The sequence below is a fragment of the Procambarus clarkii genome, chromosome 6 (assembly GCF_040958095.1).
Source record: "Procambarus clarkii isolate CNS0578487 chromosome 6, FALCON_Pclarkii_2.0, whole genome shotgun sequence".
NCBI lineage: Eukaryota > Metazoa > Arthropoda > Malacostraca > Decapoda > Cambaridae > Procambarus > Procambarus clarkii.
The window spans coordinates 17,626,023-17,645,946 of record NC_091155.1 but is presented as its reverse complement, the minus strand read 5'-3'; the positions used below and the strand labels follow the sequence as shown (position 1 = coordinate 17,645,946).

Genomic DNA, 19,924 nt, shown 5'->3' with positions numbered 1-19,924 from the left:
ACCACCTTGAGGTGTGCCTAGTTCGAATGCATCTGTTCTTGTACTTTTAACTCCTTTAAATAGGACACTAGCACGCCTGTTGGATAGGTAGCTCTTTATCCAACTCATCTAGTGAACAATACTACAATGATGAGCATCAAATGAACAATACTACAATGATGAGCATAGTATGACGAGCAACAAATTATTAAACATAGAGAATGTATAATAATCAATTATTGAGCATATAAGATGTACAGTATGATATTGTTGGGCATATAGGGAGCTCAATAGCGAAACAAAAAGCATTAGGTTAACAGTAACCAAATGAACTATAACCTTCCAGTAGGTTTTGTAAATGAACCTGAGAAGAAAGATGGAATATATGTAAAAACAATTAACAATAAAAAACATTATTAAAGGTGCTTAGTTTACAGGCAATGGCGTGTATTAGTGCAATTCTTGCGGCTATGAAGTAGGTCTAAGATATACTGCATCACATATAATCGATTGAAATAAACTTCTATCATTGATACAACATCGTAGCGGGTTAGATTTCTTCCAATATTGGTCTCCGAATGAATGATGGAACTGATGAGTTAGCCAAAACCTTTGCTCATTAGAGGGAATGGATTACCGTCTTGGACTGCCTTTGAGCAGCCTGAGGTCAGTAATATTCCGGGAACATCAACAAATTCTCGTAGACTTGAGGCAAAGGGAAATTTACGTCAGTTACCCCATCATCATTCTATTAAGCAGGAAGAACCGCACGACTATGGGTCTTCCTATAAGATAAAGCAAACCTCTAGATGTTACAACTGCTAGGTTTAGTCTCGGCAACAAGCACCTCAGGGAGTTTGCAACATCTGCTGATGTTGATTTGACTTAGTGTAAACTCTGTCAGCAGAGCTATTCACATACATTGCGTCATTATATAATGGAATGAGAAAAAATCGAGGAATTCCGAGATAACACCATCAGTGAAGCACAAGAAATATTGTAGTATTTAATTCATAATGATATGCTGCCTGGTATTTTGGGAAGAATTCAAAATTTGATAATTGTAGTTTTTTGTTTGTTTTGTTTTGCAGGAATATTCCAGCGCAGGCCCTAAACTGTAGGTAAGACTTGCATATGACTATAAAGCTGGCGCCCAGTTGGGTGGGTAAGGAGCAGGATTAGTAACTACGTGTCTCAGCATAGATGTAAAGTGCCTTGTATAGTGACTGTTGTGAGCCTCTTGTTGAATCACTTGTGATATATAAAAATTATTGACATGTATATGAACTTGAGTATATTATTGTATTTATATATACATATGTATGTAACATTAACAATGGTGTAACTAGCTTAAAAAATTGTCAATTTCTTAGTTAAATGAACTATTGGGTTCAATTCCCTAACCGATTATGTGCCTCTGAAACCCTTTCCACCACCGCCCACGGGATGGGTATTGGGTGCATAATAATACAAAAGAATGGTCACATTATGAGCTGCACAGCTCATATCGAACTTGCAGATATATATTTTGCCACTGAACTTTTAAAGACAAATAAAGTCTGAAAATTTGTTTACTACAAATCAAAGAGCGCGAGTTTGGCACTTAACAGACAAAATAACAACACTGGAAATATTTATTCAATGATATTCTTATGAAAGGTTTAGCTTCTGAAGGAAATTCATATGAGATTTCATTCCTCTTCATGTTGGCATCTGAAGGCATGTCGCTCTTGACATGCTTAAAAAAATACATCCATACCTCAAAATACAAAAATAAAAATACTACTACTAAACGTTATTTTATGTATTTCATTAACAATGATAGAAAACACTTAAGCAAGTGTCTGATGAAAATCTTACTGACTGATCAAATACACAATTCCTCAAAGCTGCAGCATTAAAATTTTTAACGAATACTGTTAGGAAATATTTATATATAGAACTAATAAATCAAGAACATATCAACGAGATGTTTTAGTCGGTCAGATATACCAAGGGTACAAGCGTTGTTCAGCTTTTCTGACATTGTGACGGTGATATTGAATACTTGATATATACTGGAGTGTGACCGTAGGAGTCTGGATGTATGATGGACTGTGACGGTAGGACTGATTGTATGCTGGAGTGTGATGGTAAGGGTTAGGATGTACGATGGAGTGTGATGGTAATGGTTTGGATGTACGATGGAGTGTGACGTTAGGCATCTTGATGAATACTGGAGTGTGATCGTAGGGGCCTGGATGTATGCTGGAGCGTGATGGTAGGAGCGAGGATGTACTGTAGCCTGGAGTTTGACAGCGGGAGAATGGATGTATGGTGAAGTGTAGTGGCAGGGATCCGGAAGTATGTTGAAGTGTGATGGCAGGGGTTTGGAAGTACGATGAAGTGTGATGGCAAGGGTCTGTAAATATGGTGAAGTGCAACGGTAGCGATCATAATGTCAGTTGGAGTATGACATAGGAGTATTGATTGACATTAAACGTTGACGATTGGAGAGTTAATATTACTAATGGAGTGATTTTGAGAGTCTAGATTTATACTAGAGTGTGACATTGGGAGTCTGGGTGTATGCGTGAGTGCTATGATGGTGCCTGGAAGAATGTTCGTCCTGACTTTTGAGAGCCTGGATGTACACTGCAGTGTGACAGTGGTGGAATACGTGACAATTGGGCGAGTGTAACAGGGAGAATTTTCAGTGTTCATTCCCAGGTTTGACCAGGCAATGATCGCTATCATAATGATAATGATGAAGATAGGAATGACGACCAATTATCCACAATACCAAACCACTGTCAGTGCTCGAGCTACTATGAAAATTTAATTCACGTAGATATTTGACTTTCCAGATATCATGTTAAGAAAAAAATTTGCGAGTGAACACGCCACATCGTGTGTACTCACTTTCATAGATCAGTGATGCTTCCGTGAATTGAGTACATGAAACGAACGCCCATCAGCGCCAAGGTCAGAGTTAAGAAACATCCCAAAACCTAATTGTTCAGGTATGAATCGCGGCGTTTAACGTTCATTCCAGCCAACTAACAGAATTAACTTTGTAAACCTTTTCAGCATGCTGAAGGCTATTGGAATGAATGGTTGCCGGTGTTGTGTGCCTGGAATATCAGATCTATACAAGGAAATACTTATGTATGGGTTTTATAATACTACCTTTGTGCCATCACCTCTGACCCAGGAAGAGTTTCTGGGCACTGCTACCGTCGATATAAAAGGCGCGCCGCTTCTTCTTGAAGTCAGTTCACTTGGAGCCTTGCTACAGCCAACATTATGGTAAGACATAATTTACTTGAAGCTGGTTGACTATTAAAGTAGAAAAATTTAATTGGTTATATTTTGCTGCTTTGTTGAACATTAAAATCTATGATAGATCAAATAGAAAACAGATTGCCAACACATATTATACGCAGTATATGCGTGTACTTGATGTAATGCGTATATTCCTCACTGAGTTAAACTCATACTTTACTAATTTTCAGAAGCTGGTGATAGTGTCGATGAGCGTTGCCGTCCTGGTGGCCTGCAGTTGGGCAGAACCCGATGCAAGTTCCTACTCCACTTATCCTTACGCAGGTGGAAGCTATGGGCTCTCCAGTCCAGGCATTGGAGGAGGCTTTGGCTCATTTGGTGGAGGAACACGTTACGGTTCCTTTGGAGGTGTTGGTGGAGGCTACGATTTGGGAAGCGGCGCCACGAGTCATTCCATTTTCAACCTTGGAGCGCCCCAGGGTAGATATGGAGGCAGCCTTGGAAGCGGCTTCAATAGAGGTTACATCGGAGGATCCTCTGGCTTAGGTTTCGGTGGCAGTTCCCTTGATGGAACCTACGGTGGCAACTTCCAAGGTGGAAGACTCGGTGGAAACTCCTTTGGGAGTGGTTACGGTGGCAGCTTCCTTGGCAGTGGTTATAATGGCGGCTCCACTGGCAGAGTCGGTGTTTCATATTGGAAATGAATACGTGAATTGCACAAGCAAGTGAACATATAGATTCAAGGAAGTCTGACACCTCTTCTTTACATTTTTTTGTTTAGCACTCACATGACAACTTTCGTACAAAATAATTTCAAATAAAAAATTCAATGAAAAATTATTGGCTGTTTGATATGACGGTATAATTCCCAGTCATATGTAATTGGCATCAATACATCACAGTAGAGTTTATGTATGAATCAAGGTCCAAGTATGCATGTCTTATATCTTTTTTTATTAGTATTAATGTAATTTAGAAGCAAAAATAAAGACTAATATAATACATATTGTTTTTATATCGTTAAAACATTAATGCTCATAATCAAGGCGTATATCTGCCAGCAAACTGAAGCTAGGCTGAGCAACGATATATTGGCAGATGAAGCATAAATGCTGAAAATGAATGATTCTCAGGATTGGTAATGGTGATAAAGTTAAAATATGTCTTCCAGACAATGCTGAAATTCCGATGTAAGGATGCGCAAATGGTCTGAAAGTCATAATTTATAATTACTAATTCACTGTTTCGTGACTAATACATTATGAACATTTTGTAGTACTATTGAGCTACCATATAAAGGATGAGCATGAAGTGTACAATACCCCAATGATGAGCAAGGATGAAGAGTAACTAAGTATTAAGCATAGAGAATGTATAGTAATGAATTATTAAGCATATAGGCTGAACAATGTGCAGTTGATGGGCATATAAGGAAGCACAGTAACGAAACAACAATGAACATGAAGTAAACAATAACCAATTGAACCAGAACCTGCCAGTAGGTTTGTAAATGGACCTGAGGAAGATAGAATACATGTTAAAACAATTAACAATAAAAAACATTATTAGGAATTCTTAGTTTGTAGGTAAGGGCGTGTGTTAGTGCTATTCTTACGGATACGAAGTAGGTCTAAGATATACCGCGTATATATATAATCGATTGAAACGATCTTCTGCCTTTGATATAACGTAGTTGCGAGTGAGGTTCCTTCACTTATTGGTCTCCGAATGAATAACAGAACTGATGAATTAGCCAAACCTTTTGCTTATGAAGAGGGAATTGATTACCTTCTTGGACTGCCTTGACCAGCCTGAGGTCAGCAATATTACTTGATAAATAGCAAACTCTTGTAGACTTGAGGCAAAGTAAAATTCACACCAGTTATTCCATCTATCATCATTCTATTATACAGGAAAAACCGCACATTTATGGGTCATCCAAAAAAGGTTAGCAGACTTTTAGATGTTACCAATGCGAGGCTTAGTCTCCTCTACAAGTTCCTCTAGGAGTTTGCAACATCTGTTGATATAGATTTGACTAAGGGGCCCAGTGCATGAGGAGTATTTTTCTAAATATGAAATATAGTGAAAACTTTTAAACAAATTTCCCGTTATTTGGCATCAGCGTCGTGATAATTTCATCCTGGTTTGTTTAGAAGTGTTTTTTTTACGAGTTTTTTTAATAAATGTGTACAGGACGGGCGGCACCCGATACTGATAATAGCAATAACACCTATTATTTACTGGAAATCAGGGCTAAAGAGATGCAAACACCTGTCCGACGCACAAAGAAGAAAAGTAGTATTAAGGAGAGTCCTCAAAGTGGACATGCAGCTGGTGCCACTTAGATGGACAGATTTCCCATATAATAATGAGTTACGTGTTATTATTCTGTATTTATTATATCTATATAAATAAAAATGTAAATGTTCGTTTGTTCGAAATCGCTAATCTCCGAAAGTTCTTCACCGATTGCTTTGAAATTTTCACAGAACGTTCCATTCGCATCCGAGCGGGTTTTTATATGCATATTATATAGATGTCTCGTCTGCAACAGGAAAATACAACCTATTTTTTTTAAACTGTGTTTTTCATATGTTTTTCAAGTGAGGGAAATCTTCGAAACCTCTTAACCGAATGCTTTGAAATTTTGACACAACGTTGCATTCGAATAGGCGCATGTTTTTATATTCCTCCTATATACATGCCTCACCTGTGACAGGAAAAACATGCATTTTTTTAAATAGTGCCATCTGTTGGATGTAAGAGAAATACATGCTGTAATTTGCGAAAGTTCTTCACCGATTGCTTTGAAATTTTAACACAACGTTAAAATATCCTTATGCAGGTGGCTATTTAAAAAAAAATCGCGTTATCTGTTGGACGTAAGAGAAATACATGCTGTAATCCCCGAAAGTTCTTCATAGATGGCTTTGAAATTTTAACACAACATTCAAATATGCGCATGTTTTTATATACCTACAATATAGATGCCACACCTGTGACAGGTAAAAGCATGCCTTTTTTTTTAAATAGTGCCAACTGTTGCATGTAATAGAAACACACTCTATACTAAATAAGTTACGATTCCATTTCATTGTTTCCAGTTGCATTGATAAATTTTATTTTCTTAGATTTTGATTTATTTTCATTTTGATTTGATTATTTTGTGTGACATTGCATTGGAATTAAGCTGTGTTGTTAACAATACCGTTCACGTCGTAAGTATAAGTATAGATACCACACCTATGACAGGTAAAAACATTCTTTTTTTAAGAAACAGCACCCTCTGTTGTATGTAAGAGCAACAAACGATACATTATATATGTTACGATTCCATTTCAATGTTTCCGATTTCAATGATAAATTTAATATTCATAGATTTCGATTTATTTTCATTTTGATTTAATTATTTTGTGTGACATTGCATTGGAATTGAGCTGTGTTGTTTACCATACAGTAAATTTCGTGAGTATAAGTATAGATGCCACACCTGTGACAAGTAAAACATGCTTTTTTTTTAATATAACTCCGTCTGTTGCACGTCAGAGCAACACATGTTACACTAAACATTTTAAGATTCCATTTCAATGTTTCTGATTTCATTGATAAAAGGAATTTTCATAGATTTCGATTTATTTTCATTTTGATCTAATTATTTTGTGTGACATTGTGTTGGAATTGAGATGTGTTGTTTAAAATACTGTTCATTTCATGAGTATAATTATTTTTTGTGTGTTTTTCATTGTTTCATTTCGCTTTTTAAACTTTTTCTTATATTTCAGTGATGGGAACATCAGATCATTTGATGTTCCCAATTTTCTGATGGGAACATCAGATCATTAGGGAATGCATCGCAAGAGCAAGTGGGGGTAATGGTGGGAGAACAAGGGGACAGGGGACTGGGGAGGACGAGGGGATAGGGGAGTTGGAGATGGTAGGGAGGACGAGAGGAAGTGGAGCGAGGAATGGTTGGAAGGACGACAGGATGAGAGAGGGGGGGAATGGTGGGAAGGCTTGGGAGACCGGGGAATGATGGAAAGGACTGGGAGACAGAGGAAGGTTGCTGTGGCTCAGCAACGCACATACGTTGCTGAGCCACAGTTGCATTCCAATTCTATTTTATTATGTGGAAAGATCTTTTGTATAAGGTTTCTTAAGGCTCGTTTAATTATAAAGCCGTAACGTTTGGCGTTATTTTTTTTGTTTTGAGTCTAAATTTGGATGGCCACATTAAAAAACGTTTTAGAGTAAACTATACTCTCAAATAATATTTTTTCAGTTAGGATCATGAACGTTATATGCTGATATAACGTACATATATATATAAATATATATATTTTTGTTTATTTTGAGTTAAAACTAACGTAGATATATGACCGAACCTAACCTAACCTAACCTAACCTTACCTACCCTACCTAACCTAAACTAACATAATTAAGTCAATAATTTGTGTTCTTAATATAATATAATAATAATAATTCAAATACACTAATTGTAAACAATTTATTGAAAATAAAGAAAATCACTCGGCCTATTAGGCCTAGCGGGCCTTGCAAAGTAGGCCGAGAAGTGCGTTCTGGCTACTAATATATATATATATATATATATATATATATATATATATATATATATATATATATATATATATATATATATATATATATATATATATATATATATATGTCGTACCTAATAGCCAGAACGTACTTATCAGCCTACTATTCAAGGCCCGATTTGCCTAATAAGCCAAGTTTTCATGAATTAATGTTTTTTCGACTACCTAACCTACCTAACCTAACCTAACCTAACTTTTTCTGCTACCTAACCGAACCTAACATATGAAGATAGGTTAGGTTAGGTTAGGTAGGGTTGGTTAGGTTCGGTCATATATCTACGTTAATTTTAACTCCATTAAAAAAAAATTGACCTCATACATAATGAAATGGGTAGCTTTATCATTTCGTAAGAAAAAAACTAGAGAAAACATATTAATTCATGAAAACTTGACTTATTAGGCAAATCGGGCCTTGCATTGTAGGCTGATAAGTGCGTTCTGGCTACTAGGTACGACATATATATATATATATATATATATATATATATATATATATATATATATATATATATATATATATGTCGTACCTAGTAGCCAGAACTCACTTCTCAGCCTACTATTCAAGGCCCGATTTGCCTAATAAGCCAAGTTTTCATGAATTAATGTTTTTTCGTCTACCTAACCTACCTAACCTAACCTAACCTAGCTTTTTTTGGCTACCTAACCTAACCTTACCTATAAATATAGGTTAGGTTAGGTTAGGTAGGGTTGGTTAGGTTCGGTCATATATATACGTTAATTTTAACTCCAATAAAAAAAAATTGACCTCATACATAGAGAAAAGGGTTGCTTTATCATTTCATAAGAAAAAAAATAGAAAAAATATATTAATTCAGGAAAACTTGGCTTATTAGGCAAATCGGGCCTTGAATAGTAGGCTGAGAAGTGAGTTCTGGCTACTAGGTACGACATATATATATATATATATATATATATATATATATATATATATATATATATATATATATATATATATATATATATATATATATATATATATATATATATATATATATATATATATATATATATATATATATATATATATATATATATATATATATATATATATATATATATATATATGACAATGTCAGACCACGGAGGAAAAATGAAACAGGAATTTCTTTAAGTACTTTCGTATATTAAATACATCTTCAGAAGGTGACCTTCTGAAGATGTATTTATTAATATACGAAAGTACTTAAAGAAATTCCTGTTTCATTTTTCCTCCGTGGTCTGACATTGTCACATTCTTAATCACGTGTTTATTTTCGTGATATACACACACACACACACATATATATATATATATATATATATATATATATATATATATATATATATATATATATATATATATATATATATATATATATATATATATATATATATATATATATATATATATATATATATATATATATATATATATATATATATATATATATATATATATAATGAATAAAATAAAAGACTATGATGAATAAAATAAAAATTGGTGACATTTAACTATTTTGAAAGCTAATTTTAAATTGTGATTTTTTCTGTTCATTGTATGATGTTGATCTCTTAGGGAAAGTTGGAGCAATTGGCATAAAGATACTACTACAAAAATTGGAGTGATTTGACGAAATTTTGGAACACATGCACCGGACCACTAAATTTGACTAAATTAAACTCTGTCAACAGAAGTATTCACATCCATTGCGTTAATATATAATGGAATGTGAAAAAATTGCATAATTCGGAGATAACACCATCAATGGAGTTTATTAAATGTGTAAGTAATTTCTTCACGATGATGTGCTGACGGAAATCCCAGGCATTGATCGCTCTCATAATGATGATGATGATGGGTATGACGATTAATTATCAACAATACCATATTATTATCAATGCTCGAACTACTACGAGCATTTTATTCACGTAGCTATTTGACCTTCCTTATGTCTCGATAAGAAAGAGTTTACCGAGTGTACACGTCACACAGGGGTTACATAGGTCAATGAGGAATCCGTGTATTAAGTACGTGAAGCGAGCGCCCATCAGTGCCAAGGTTCGAGAGAAGAAAACATCGCAAAACCTAATTGTTCAGGTATGAATCGCGGTGTTTAGTGTTCATTCCAGCCAACAAACAGAATTGACTTGTTAACTATTTCAGTATGTTGAAGACTTTTGGAATAGAAGGTTGCCGGTGTTGTGTGCCTGGAATATCAGATCAATACGAGGAAATGCTTATGAATGTGTTTTTGAATACTACCTTCGTGCCACCACCTTTGACCCAGGTTGAGGCACTGGTGACTGCTACCGTCGATATAAAAGGCGCGACGCTTCTTCTTGAAGTCAGTTCACTTGGAGCCTTGCTACAGCCAACATTATGGTAAGACATAATATACTTGAAGAGATTTGACTATAGAAGTAGAAAAAATTTATTGGTAATATTTTACTACACTGTTGAACATTAAAATTTATAATGGAACAAGTAGTAGATAGAGTGTTAACATATATTATATGCAGTATATGCGTGTATTTGATGTATTGGGTATATTTCTCTTAAAGTTAAACTCATACTTTTTTTTTATTTTCAGAAGGTAATGACACTGTTGATGAGCGTTGCCCTCCTGGTGGCCTGCTCTTATGCTGAACCCGATGCAAGTTCCTTCTCCACTTACCCTTACGCAGGTGGAAGCTATGGGCTCTCCAGTCCAGGCATTGGAAGAGGCTTCGGCTCATTTGGTGGAGGAACACGTTACGGTTCCTTTGGAGGTGTTGGTGGAGGCTACGGTTTCGGAAGCGGCCCCACGAGTCATTCCATTTTCAACCTTGGAGCACCCCAGGGTAGATATGGAGGCAACTTTGGACGCAGCTTCGATAGAGGTTACATCGGAGGATCCTCTGGCCTAGGTTTCGGTGGTAACTTCCAAGGTTGAAGACTTAATAAAAACTCCTTTCGGGATTGTTACAGTGGCAGCTTCATTGGCAGTGTTTAAGGTAGCGGCTCCACTGGCAAAGTCGGTGTTTTATATTGGAAATGAATACGGAAAATGTACGAATAGGTGAACGCATAGATTAAAAAAAGTCTGACCTTATCGTTATATATATTTTTTCGTTCAGCACTCACAAAACAACTTTCGTATAAAATAATTTCAAATAAAAAATTAACGTAAATTTAAGTGCCGTTTGATATGACAGTAAAAGTCCCAGTCGTATGAAATTTGACTAAATATATATCAGTAGCGTTCATGTCTGAATCAAGGTCTGAATATGCACGTCTTTTTTCGTATTTGATTATTATTGATGTATTTTAGAAGCAAAAATAAAGATTTGTATTATGAATATTGTTTTCATTGCGTTAAATCATTGATAATTATAATAAAGATGTATATCTGCCAGCCACTGAAGCAAGGCTCAGAAATTGAACAACAAATTGACCGATGAAGCTCAAATCCTCAAAATGAACGACTCACAGGATTGATAATGGAGATAAAGTTAAAATATGTCATCCGGATAATGCTGAAATTTTGATGTATTATTGCGTAAATGATCTATAGTCATAAGTTATAATTAATAATTCACTGCTTTGTGATTAATACATTACGAGAATTTTGTGGAACTATTGAGCTATCGTTTAAATGATGAGCATGAAGTGCAAAATACCCATATGATGACCAAAGAATGAGGAGCAACTAATTATTACGCATAGAGAATGAATAATAATCAATTAATGAGCAAATAGGCTCTACATTATGCAATTGATGGGCATATAGGCAGCACAGTTACGAAACAAGGAACATGCGTGGCTAAATAACCAAGTGAACTAGAACCTGCCAGTAAGTTTCGTAAATGGACCTGAGGAAGATATAATACACGTGAAAACAAGTAAGAATAAAAAAATATTATTTAGGCTGCTTAGTCCATAGGTAAGGATATGTATTTAGTGTAAGTCTTATGACTATGAACTCAGTCTAAAATATAACAATAACACATATTTTTGATTGAAACGATCTTCTACCATTGATACAACATAGTATCGGGTTAGATTTCATTTCACATTGTTCTCCGAATGCATGATAACATTGACGAGTTATCCAAAATCTTTGCTCATTAAGAGGGAATTGATAACTATCCTGGACTGCCTTTTAACAGACTGAGGTCAGTAATATACCGGGAACATCAACAAACTCTCGTAGACTAGAGGGAACATGAAGTTCACACCAGTTACTCCATTTACCATCATTCTATTAAGCAGGAATAACCGCACGTTTATGGGTCATCCAATAAGGTTTGCAGACTTCAAGAATGTTACCACTGCTTGGATTAGTCTCAGCTATAAGTACCTTTGGGAGGTTGCAACACCTGATTATGTAGATTTGACTAAATGTAAACTCTGTTAGCAAAACTAATTAGATATTTTGCGTCATTATCTAATGGAATGATAAAAAATCGCAGAATTCAGAAATAACACCATAATTAGAGTCCAAGAAATGTGTAATACTTTATTCATGATGATGTGTTGCCAGAAATCTTAGCATGGTATTCAAAATTTGCTTACAGCAATTTTTTTTTTTGCAGGTATATTCCTGCGTGGGACCTAAACTGTAGGTAATGCATGCACCTGACTGTAAAGCTGCTGCCTACTTGGGTAGGTTTGACTAGTAACTACGTAACTCACCATATGTATAAAGTGCCTTGTAAAGTGACTGTTTTGAGTGTCTTGTTGAATCACTTGTGATATAAAAAGATTATTGACATGTATATATGAATTTGATTAAATGATTGTATATATATGTACATGTGTTTGTAACAATAACAATTGTGTAACTATCTTCAAAAAATTGTCAATTGCTTAGCTGAATGAACTATGGGGTTCTGTTCCAGAACTGATAATGTGCCTCTGAAACACTTTCTACCACCGCCCACGGGATGGGTATAGGGGTGCATAAGGAAAGAAATCATCATTCGTTATTGAAAAAACAGTACAGCTCAAATTAAACTAACAGATGAACTCGATCTTGGAACTGAACTTGTAAAAGACAAATAAAGTCTGAAAATTTGTTTACTTCAAATCAGAGTGCACGTGTTTGGCACTTAAATGACAAAATAACAACACTGAAAATTCGTATTCAATGGTATTCTCATGAATGGTTTAGCTTCTGAAGGAAATACATATGAAATTACATTCCTCTTTTATACCATCGCATTATGGTATTTGGAGGCATGATACTTTTGACATGCTTAAAAAAATATACCTCCCAGGAGATTAGTAATAAACGCGTTTATAAGTATTTCATTAACAATGATAGTGAACAGTGAAGTAAGTGTCTGATGAAAATCTCGCTGACAGATCAAATACATAAAGCCTCAAAGGTTCAGCATTAAAAAGTATAATGAATGCTGTTACGAAATGTTTAGATATGAAATTAATAAACCAAGAACTCGTCAACGAGATGTTTAGTTGGTCAGATATGCAAAGATTACTGGCGTTTATGGAGCTTTTCCTGCAGTCTGACGGGGCTAGTTTGTGACGCAAAAGTCTGCCTGTATGATGGGGTTTGATGGTAGGAGTCTGGATGTATGCTAGAGTGTAACGGTAGAAGTCTGGATGTTTGGTAAGTTTGAGTATGATGGTTGGAGTCTGGATGTATGCTGGAGTGTAACGGTAGGAGTCTGGATGTATGTTTGAGAGTGATGGTAGGAGCAATGATGTATGCTGAAGTGTGACGGTTGGAGTCTTGATGTATGTTTGAGTGTGATGGTAAGGGTTTGGATGTATGCTGGCGTGTGACGTTAGGCGTCTTGATGTATGCTGGAGTATGACGGTAGGAACATGGATGTATGCTGAAGTGTGACAGTAAGAGTCTGGATTTATGCCAGAGTGTGACGGTGGGAGAGAGGATGTTCTGCACTCTAGAGTTTTACAGCGGGAGAATGGAAGTATATTGAAGTAAGATTGCAGGGGTCTGGAAGTATGGTGTTGCGCAACTGTAGCGATCATATTGTGTGTTGGAGTATGTCGTAGGAGTATTTATTCAAACTAACCTATGAGGATTGTAGTATCAATATTATTATTGGAGGGACTTTGAGAATCTGGATATACAATAGAGTGTGAAGTTGGGAGTCTAGATGTAGGCTGCAGTGCTATGGTGGTGCTCTGGAAGTATGCAGATGCCTGAATTTGGGTCTGGATGTACGCTGTAGTGTGACAGTTGTGGAATACATGGCAATTGGGCGAGTGTCACAGGGATAATTTTCAATGTTCTCTCCCTGTTTGGCCCAGTCAATGATCGCTATGATAATGATGATGGGCATGATGATTAATTATCAACAATAACATATTATTTTTAGTGCTCGAACTACTACGAGCATTTCATTCACGTAGCTATTTTACCTTCCTTATACCTCGATAAGAAAGGGTTTTCCGAGTGCACACGTCATTCAGGGGTTACATAGGTCAATGATGCTTCCGTGTATTAAGTAAGTGAAACGAACGCCCATCAGCGCCAAGATCTGAGAGAAGAAAACAACGCAAAACATAATTGTTCAGGTATGAATCGCGGTGTTTAATGTTCATTCCAGCCAACTAACAGAATTGACTTCTTAACTTTTTCAGCATGTTGAAGGCTTTGGAATTGAAGGTTGCCGGTGTTGTGTGCCTGGAATATCAGATCAATACCAGGAAATACTTATGTATGTGTTTTTTTAATACTACCTTCGTGCCACCACCTTTGACCCAGGTTGAGGCACTGGTGACTGCTACCGTCGATATAAAAGGTGCGACGCTTCTTCTTGAAGTCAGTTCACTTGGAGCCTTGCTACAGCCAACATTATGGTAAGACATAATTTACTTGAAGATGTTTGACTATTAAAGTAGAAAAAATTAATTGGTAATATTTTGCTACATTGTTTAACATTAAAATCTATAATGGAACAAGTAGTAGATAGAGTGTCAACATATATTACACTCAGTACATGCGTGTATTTGATATATTGGGTATATTTCTCTCTAAGTTAAACTCATACTTTTTTATTTTCAGAAGGTAATGATACTGTCGATGAGCGTTGCCCTCCTGGTGGCCTGCTCTTTTGCTGAACCCGATGCAAGTTCCTATTCCACATATCCTTACGCAGGTGGAAGCTATGGGCTCTCCAGTCCAGGCATTGGAAGAGGCTTCCGCTCATTTGGTGGAGGAACACGTTACGGTTCCTTTGGAGGTGTTGGTGGAGGCTACGGTTTCGGAAGCGGCCCTACGAGTCATTCCATTTTCAACCTTGGAGCACCCCAGGGTAGATATGGAGGCAACTTTGGACGCAGCTTCGATAGAGGTTACATCGGAGGATCCTCTGGCCTAGGTTTCGGTGGTAACTTCCAAGGTTGAAGACTTTGTAAAAACTCCTTTGGGAGTTGTTATAGTGGCAGCTTCATTGGCAGTGTTCAAGGTAGCGGCTCCACTGGCAGAGTTGGTGTTTTATATTGGAAATGAATAAGGATACGAACAGGTGAATGTATGAATTCAAGAAAGTCTGACACCTTGTCGTTATATATTTTTTTTCTTCAGCACTCACATACCAACTTTCGTATAAAATAATTTCAAATAAAAATTTAAAAGTAAATTTAAGTGCCGTTTCATATGACGGTATAAATCCCAGTAGTATGAAATTGGCCTAAATACATATCAGTAGCATTCATGTATGAATCACGGTTCGGATATGCATGACTTTTTTCCTATTTGATTATTATTGATGTATTTTAGAAGCAAAAATAAAGATTTGTATTAAAAATATTGCTTTTATTGTGTTAAATCATTGATTATTATAATAAAGGTGTATATCTGCCAGCCACTGAAGCAACACTCAGAAACTGAAAAATACATTAACCGATGAAGCTTAAATGCTGAAAATGAATGACTCACAGGATTGACAATGGAGATAAAGTTAAAATATGTCATACGGATAATGCTGAAATTTCGATGTATTATTGCGTAAATGATCTATAGTCATAAGTTATAATTAATAATTCACTGCTTTGTGATTAATACATTACGAGAATTTTGTGGAACTATTGAGCTATCGTTTAAATGATGAGCATGAAGTGCAAAATACCCATATGATGAGCAAAGAATGAGGAGCAACTAATTATTACGCATAGAGAATGAATAATAATCAATTAATGAGCAAATAGGCTCTACATTATGCAATTGATGGGCATATAGGCAGCACAGTTACTAAACAAGGAACATGCGTGGCTAAATAACCAAGTGAACTAGAACCTGCCAGTAAGTTTTGTAAATGGACCTGAGGAAGATATAACACACGTGAAAACAAGTAAGAATAAAAAAATATTATTTAGGGTGCTTAGTCCATAGGTAAGGATACGTATTTAGTGTAAGTCTTATGACTATGAACTCAGTCTAAAATATAACAATAACACATATATTTGATTGAAACGATCTTCTACCATTGATACAACATAGTATCGGGTTAGATTTCATTTCACATTGTTCTTCGAATGCATGATAACATTGACGAGTTATCCAAAATCTTTGCTCATTAAGAGGGAATTGATAACTATCCTGGACTGCCTTTTAACAGACTGAGGTCAGTAATATACCGGGAACATCAACAAAGTCTCGTAGACTAGAGGGAACATGAAGTTCACACCAGTTACTCCATTTACCATCATTCTATTAAGCAGGAATAACCGCACGTTTATGGGTCATCCAATAAGGTTTGCAGACTTCAAGAATGTTACCACTGCTTGGATTAGTCTCACCTATAAGTACCTTTGGGAGGTTGCAACACCTGATTATGTAGATTTGACTAAATGTAAACTCTGTTAGCAAAACTAATTAGATATTTTGCGTCATTATCTAATGGAATGATAAAAAATCGCAGAATTCAGAAATAACACCATAATTAGAGTCCAAGAAATGTGTAATACTTTATTCATGATGATGTGTTGCCAGAAATCTTAGCATGTTATTCAAAATTTGCTTACAGCAATTTTTTTTTTTGCAGGTATATTCCTGCGTGGGACCTAAACTGTAGGTAATGCATGCACATGACTGTAAAGCTGCTGCCTACTTGGGTAGGTTTGACTAGTAACTACGTTACTCACCATATGTATAAAGTGCCTTGTAAAGTGACTGTTTTGAGTGTCTTGTTGAATCACTTGTGATATAAAAAGATTATTGACATGTGTATATGAAAATGATTAAATGATTGTATATATATGTACATGTTTTTGTAACAATAACAATTGTGTAACTATCTTCAAAAAATTGTCAATTGCTTAGCTGAATGAACTATGGGGCTCTGTTCCAGAACTGATAATGTGCCTCTGAAACACTTTCTACCACCGCCCACGGGATGGGTATAGGGGTGCATAAGGAAAGAAATCATCATTCGTTATTGAAAAAACAGTACAGCTCAAATTAAACTAACAGATGAACTCGATCTTGGAACTGAACTTGTAAAAGACAAATAAAGTCTGAAAATTTGTTTACTTCAAATCAGAGTGCACGTGTTTGGCACTTAAATGACAAAATAACAACACTGAAAATTCGTATTCAATGGTATTCTCATGAATGGTTTAGCTTCTGAAGGAAATACATATGAAATTACATTCCTCTTTTATACCATCGCATTATGGTATTTGGAGGCATGATACTTTTGACATGCTTAAAAAAATATACCTCCCAGGAGATTAGTATTAAACGCGTTTATAAGTATTTCATTAACAATGATAGTGAACACTGAAGTAAGTGTCTGATGAAAATCTCGCTGACAGATCAAATACATAAAGCCTCAAAGGTTCAGCATTAAAAAGTATAATGAATGCTGTTACGAAATGTTTAGATATGAAATTGATAAACCAAGAACTCGTCAACGAGATGTTTAGTTGGTCAGATATGCAAAGATTACTGGCGTTTATGGAGCTTTTCCTGCAGTCTGACGGGGCTAGTTTGTGACGCAAAAGTCTGCCTGTATGATGGGGTTTGATGGTAGGAGTCTGGATGTATGCTAGAGTGTAACGGTAGAAGTCTGGATGTATGGTAAGTTTGAGTATGATTGTTGGAGTCTGGATATATGCTGGAGTGTAACGGGAGGAGTCTGGATTTATGTTTGAGTGTGATGGTAGGAGCAATGATGTATGCTGAAGTGTGATGGTTGGAGTCTTGATGTATGTTTGAGTGTGATGGTAAGGATTTGGATGTATGCTGGCGTGTGACGTTAGGCGTCTTGATGTATGCTGGAGTATGACGGTAGGAACATGGATGTATGCTGAAGTGTGACAGTAAGAGTCTGGATTTATGCCAGAGTGTGACGGTGGGAGAGAGGATGTTCTGCACTCTAGAGTTTTACAGCGGGAGAATGGAAGTATATTGAAGTAAGATTGCAGGGGTCTGGAAGTATGGTGTTGCGCTACTGTAGCGATCATAATGTGTGTTGGAGTATGTCGTAGGAGTATTTATTCAAACTAACCTATGAGGATTGTAGTATCAATATTATTATTGGAGGGACTTTGAGAATCTGGATATACAATAGAGTGTGAAGTTGGGAGTCTAGATGTAGGCTGCAGTGCTATGGTGGTGCTCTGGAAGTATGCAGATGCCTGAATTTGGGTCTGGATGTACGCTGTAGTGTGACAGTTGTGGAATACATGGCAATTGGGCGAGTGTCACAGGGATAATTTTCAATGTTCTCTCCCTGTTTGGCCCAGTCAATGATCGCTATGATAATGATGATGGGCATGATGATTAATTATCAACAATAACATATTATTATTAGTGCTCGAACTACTACGAGCATTTCATTCACGTAGCTATTTTACCTTCCTTATACCTCGATAAGAAAGGGTTTTCCGAGTGCACACGTCATTCAGGGGTTACATAGGTCAATGATGCTTCCGTGTATTAAGTAAGTGAAACGAACGCCCATCAGCGCCAAGATCTGAGAGAAGAAAACAACGCAAAACATAATTGTTCAGGTATGAATCGCGGTGTTTAATGTTCATTCCAGCCAACTAACAGAATTGACTTCTTAACTTTTTCAGCATGTTGAAGGCTTTGGAATTGAAGGTTGCCGGTGTTGTGTGCCTGGAATATCAGATCAATACCAGGAAATACTTATGTATGTGTTTTTTTAGTACTACCTTCGTGCCACCACCTTTGACCCAGGTTGAGGCACTGGTGACTGCTACCGTCGATATAAAAGGTGCGACGCTTCTTCTTGAAGTCAGTTCACTTGGAGCCTTGCTACAGCCAACATTATGGTAAGACATAATTTACTTGAAGATGTTTGACTATTAAAGTAGAAAAAATTAATTGGTAATATTTTGCTACATTGTTTAACATTAAAATCTATAATGGAACAAGTAGTAGATAGAGTGTCAACATATATTACACTCAGTACATGCGTGTATTTGATATATTGGGTATATTTCTCTCTAAGTTAAACTCATACTTTTTTATTTTCAGAAGGTAATGATACTGTCGATGAGCGTTGCCCTCCTGGTGGCCTGCTCTTTTGCTGAACCCGATGCAAGTTCCTATTCCACATATCCTTACGCAGGTGGAAGCTATGGGCTCTCCAGTCCAGGCATTGGAAGAGGCTTCCGCTCATTTGGTGGAGGAACACGTTACGGTTCCTTTGGAGGTGTTGGTGGAGGCTACGGTTTCGGAAGCGGCCCTACGAGTCATTCCATTTTCAACCTTGGAGCACCCCAGGGTAGATATGGAGGCAACTTTGGACGCAGCTTCGATAGAGGTTACATCGGAGGATCCTCTGGCCTAGGTTTCGGTGGTAACTTCCAAGGTTGAAGACTTTGTAAAAACTCCTTTGGGAGTTGTTATAGTGGCAGCTTCATTGGCAGTGTTCAAGGTAGCGGCTCCACTGGCAGAGTTGGTGTTTTATATTGGAAATGAATAAGGATACGAACAGGTGAATGTATGAATTCAAGAAAGTCTGACACCTTGTCGTTATATATTTTTTTTCTTCAGCACTCACATACCAACTTTCGTATAAAATAATTTCAAATAAAAATTTAAAAGTAAATTTAA

General features: G+C 36.3%; 1 protein-coding gene across 1 annotated transcript; it reads left to right on the top strand.

Annotated features, from left to right (window-relative positions):
• The first annotated feature begins 14,476 nt into the window (after nucleotides 1-14,476).
• On the top strand, nucleotides 14,477-19,684 carry LOC123753452 (shematrin-like protein 2). The gene is made up of 5 exons (XM_069310458.1): nucleotides 14,477-14,656; nucleotides 14,900-15,079; nucleotides 16,881-16,906; nucleotides 18,919-19,099; nucleotides 19,343-19,684. Exons 1-5 carry the CDS (start codon nucleotides 14,477-14,479, stop codon nucleotides 19,682-19,684), a joined length of 909 nt encoding a protein of 302 aa, XP_069166559.1.
• Nucleotides 19,685-19,924: the final 240 nt, after the last annotated feature.